Below are 2,253 nucleotides of genomic sequence, written 5' to 3'. Positions count from 1 at the left end.
CCTGAAAGTGCACCTGGCTTCTCTGCAGCACACCTGGTTTCCCTGCAGCATACCTGGTTTCCCTGCAGCACATCTGGCTTCCCTGCAGCACAGTTAGCTTCCCTGCAGCACAGCTGGCTCCCCTGCAGCACAGCTGGCTTCCCTGCAGCACAGTTAGCTTCCCTGCAGCACAGCTGGCTCCCCTGCAGCACAGCTGGCTCCCCTGCAGCACAGCTGGCTTCCCTGCAGCACAACTGGCTTCCCTGCAGCACACATGGTTTCCCTGCAGCACAACTGGCTTCCCTACAGCACAACTGGCTTCCCTGCATGGTGCTTCATAAGCAGCTTCCACACACCCCAAGTGTCTCTGTCTCGGTTTCCTTGGCCTGTACAAGCCCTAGGGCTGCACCACCACAAAACATTAACAAGTGCACCAAGCAAAAAGGGAGCCACGCAGGGCCAGACAACCAGGACTGAGTGGACGGACAGCCTGTGCCGAATGGCTGGCCTAGAAACTAGTAAAGAGAGGCTGTGTCCCCAGCCCAGCCTGGCCATACCATCTGTAGTGGCCACAGGTGGTGGAACCTGGGCAGAAGAGACAGTATGGGAGCAGAGACACACGGCTTAGGACTCCCAAGGCCATGATATGACAAAGTCAGTTTTCCCTCTGGAAAAGAAGATGGCAGCAAAAGAGGATCATATACAAGAAGCGTTCACCACAACCTGTGGGGATCCCAAGACTGGGAGTCGTCCTATGGTTGCAACGCACCTTGCCCTTGCGGAACAGTGCCTTGATGTTGTCCGGCTGGTGCTCCAGCACCTGGCTACAGGAGCGCAGAGCTGCTCGGTAGTGGTCCAGCTTCAGCTGCGAGGCCGCAAGGTTGTTCAGACACTTGACCTTCAGCTGTAGCAGCTCCTCCTCTTCCTCACAAGTCATGTCCACTGTAGGGGAGTGGTCACTGGGAAACAGGCACACCCTCCCCTGGGGTCTACACCACCAGACCCCTAAGAGGCCACCCAAGTCCTTACACCACAGTTAGGGTCTGAAGCAGCTATGGATAGCCTCCAACTCACTATGTAGTGATAAGTGACCTTGAACCCCTGACCTTCCTATGGCTACCCTCATGCTAAGCTGACAGGCCCATGCCACCAAGGGCTTGTGTGAGGATGTGAATTCAGATTCCAGGCCTCACTTCTGAGTCAAGTGCAGTCTGCATGTGTGTAATCTCAGCACTGGGGAGAGGCAGGCACAGCCACTCAGTCAGAGCTCTGGGGCCAATGAAATGTCAGAGAATGTGGGCAGCAGCTGAGAAAAACAGCAGGCTTTCACTTCTGACCCCCACTGCAAGTGAACACGTGAACACACACACACACACAAGTGTCTTGCAATGTAACCCAGACTAGACTACTAGACTACAATTGTCCATCTTCCTGCCTTAGCTTCTGACCACACATACACCACCTGGAAGGAGCCACTGACCTGAAGGTTATGGATGGCAGGAAATATGTCTATATTCTGGAATATTCTAGAACGTTCTATGGCCCAAATGATGGTGCAGAAGTCTGGCCATCCTACAGGCTGGCAAGATGGCTCAGCAGGAAAACGTCCTTGCTGCAAAGGCTGACAAACTGAGTTTTGAACCACTTCCATACAATGGACAGACAGAACTGCCTTCCCTGATTTGTCTCTGACTTCCACATGCAATGCATACACACACCCCAGGTAACTGGTCACCTTTGGTGTTGGAGGTGATGGCCTTGATGGCCAGGTCATAGGAGTTGGCGGCCAGCACAAAGTCAGCACGCTGGTAGTGGGCATTGCCACACTCCCGCTTGCGGTTGGCCAGGGCCACGCGCTCCTGCCCACTCAGCATCTCCAGGTCGGGTCCATCCTCTGCCGTCTTCAGGGTGACTTCCAGGCACAGGGCTGCGTGGGGGGGGATGTATGGGCTCCTGCTGGGGAGGTGGCCAACAGGGGACACTCAGACCTGGCAACCAGGCTGAGGCCACCACCGCACCCTCCTTGCCAGGTTGAATCTGAGGCAGGAAGGCCAGGCCTCAGGTCCTGGGGTCCCCATGTCAATCACCAATCACAATCTGAAATACTATCCTTGAGCCTGTGACCTGGCCAGCCTAACCCTGTTTTCCTTTCTGTGAAACGGGAAGGACTGTGGGTATGGGTGAATACGAAGGAACTAGAGAAGGGGGAGCAGAATTAGATGCTCTGTCGGGCTGTGACTCTGTCACATGTCTAGACAAATGCTTAGGGAAGAT

At 54.9% G+C, this 2,253-nt stretch overlaps 1 protein-coding gene across 3 annotated transcripts in view; it reads right to left on the bottom strand.

Moving 5' to 3' along the window:
* The window catches only part of Fkbp8 (FKBP prolyl isomerase 8), an 8,818-nt gene that overhangs the window by 1,889 nt on the left and 4,676 nt on the right, over positions 1 to 2,253 (bottom strand). For 2 of the 3 annotated variants that reach the window (XM_021171030.2, XM_021171032.1), the window contains exons 5-6: positions 1,715 to 1,935; positions 749 to 921 (exon numbers count right to left, since the gene is read on the bottom strand). In XM_021171030.2, the coding sequence (XP_021026689.2) occupies positions 749 to 921; positions 1,715 to 1,935 (394 nt within the window). The remainder of the gene's footprint in view (positions 1 to 748; positions 922 to 1,714; positions 1,936 to 2,253) is intronic. The other variant, XM_021171031.2, reaches the window with a different exon arrangement.

The sequence above is a fragment of the Mus caroli genome, chromosome 8 (genome assembly GCF_900094665.2).
Source record: "Mus caroli chromosome 8, CAROLI_EIJ_v1.1, whole genome shotgun sequence".
NCBI classification, from domain to species: domain Eukaryota; kingdom Metazoa; phylum Chordata; class Mammalia; order Rodentia; family Muridae; genus Mus; species Mus caroli.
The sequence above is the reverse complement of the archived record's forward strand: the minus strand, read 5'-3'. Positions and strand labels throughout refer to the sequence as shown.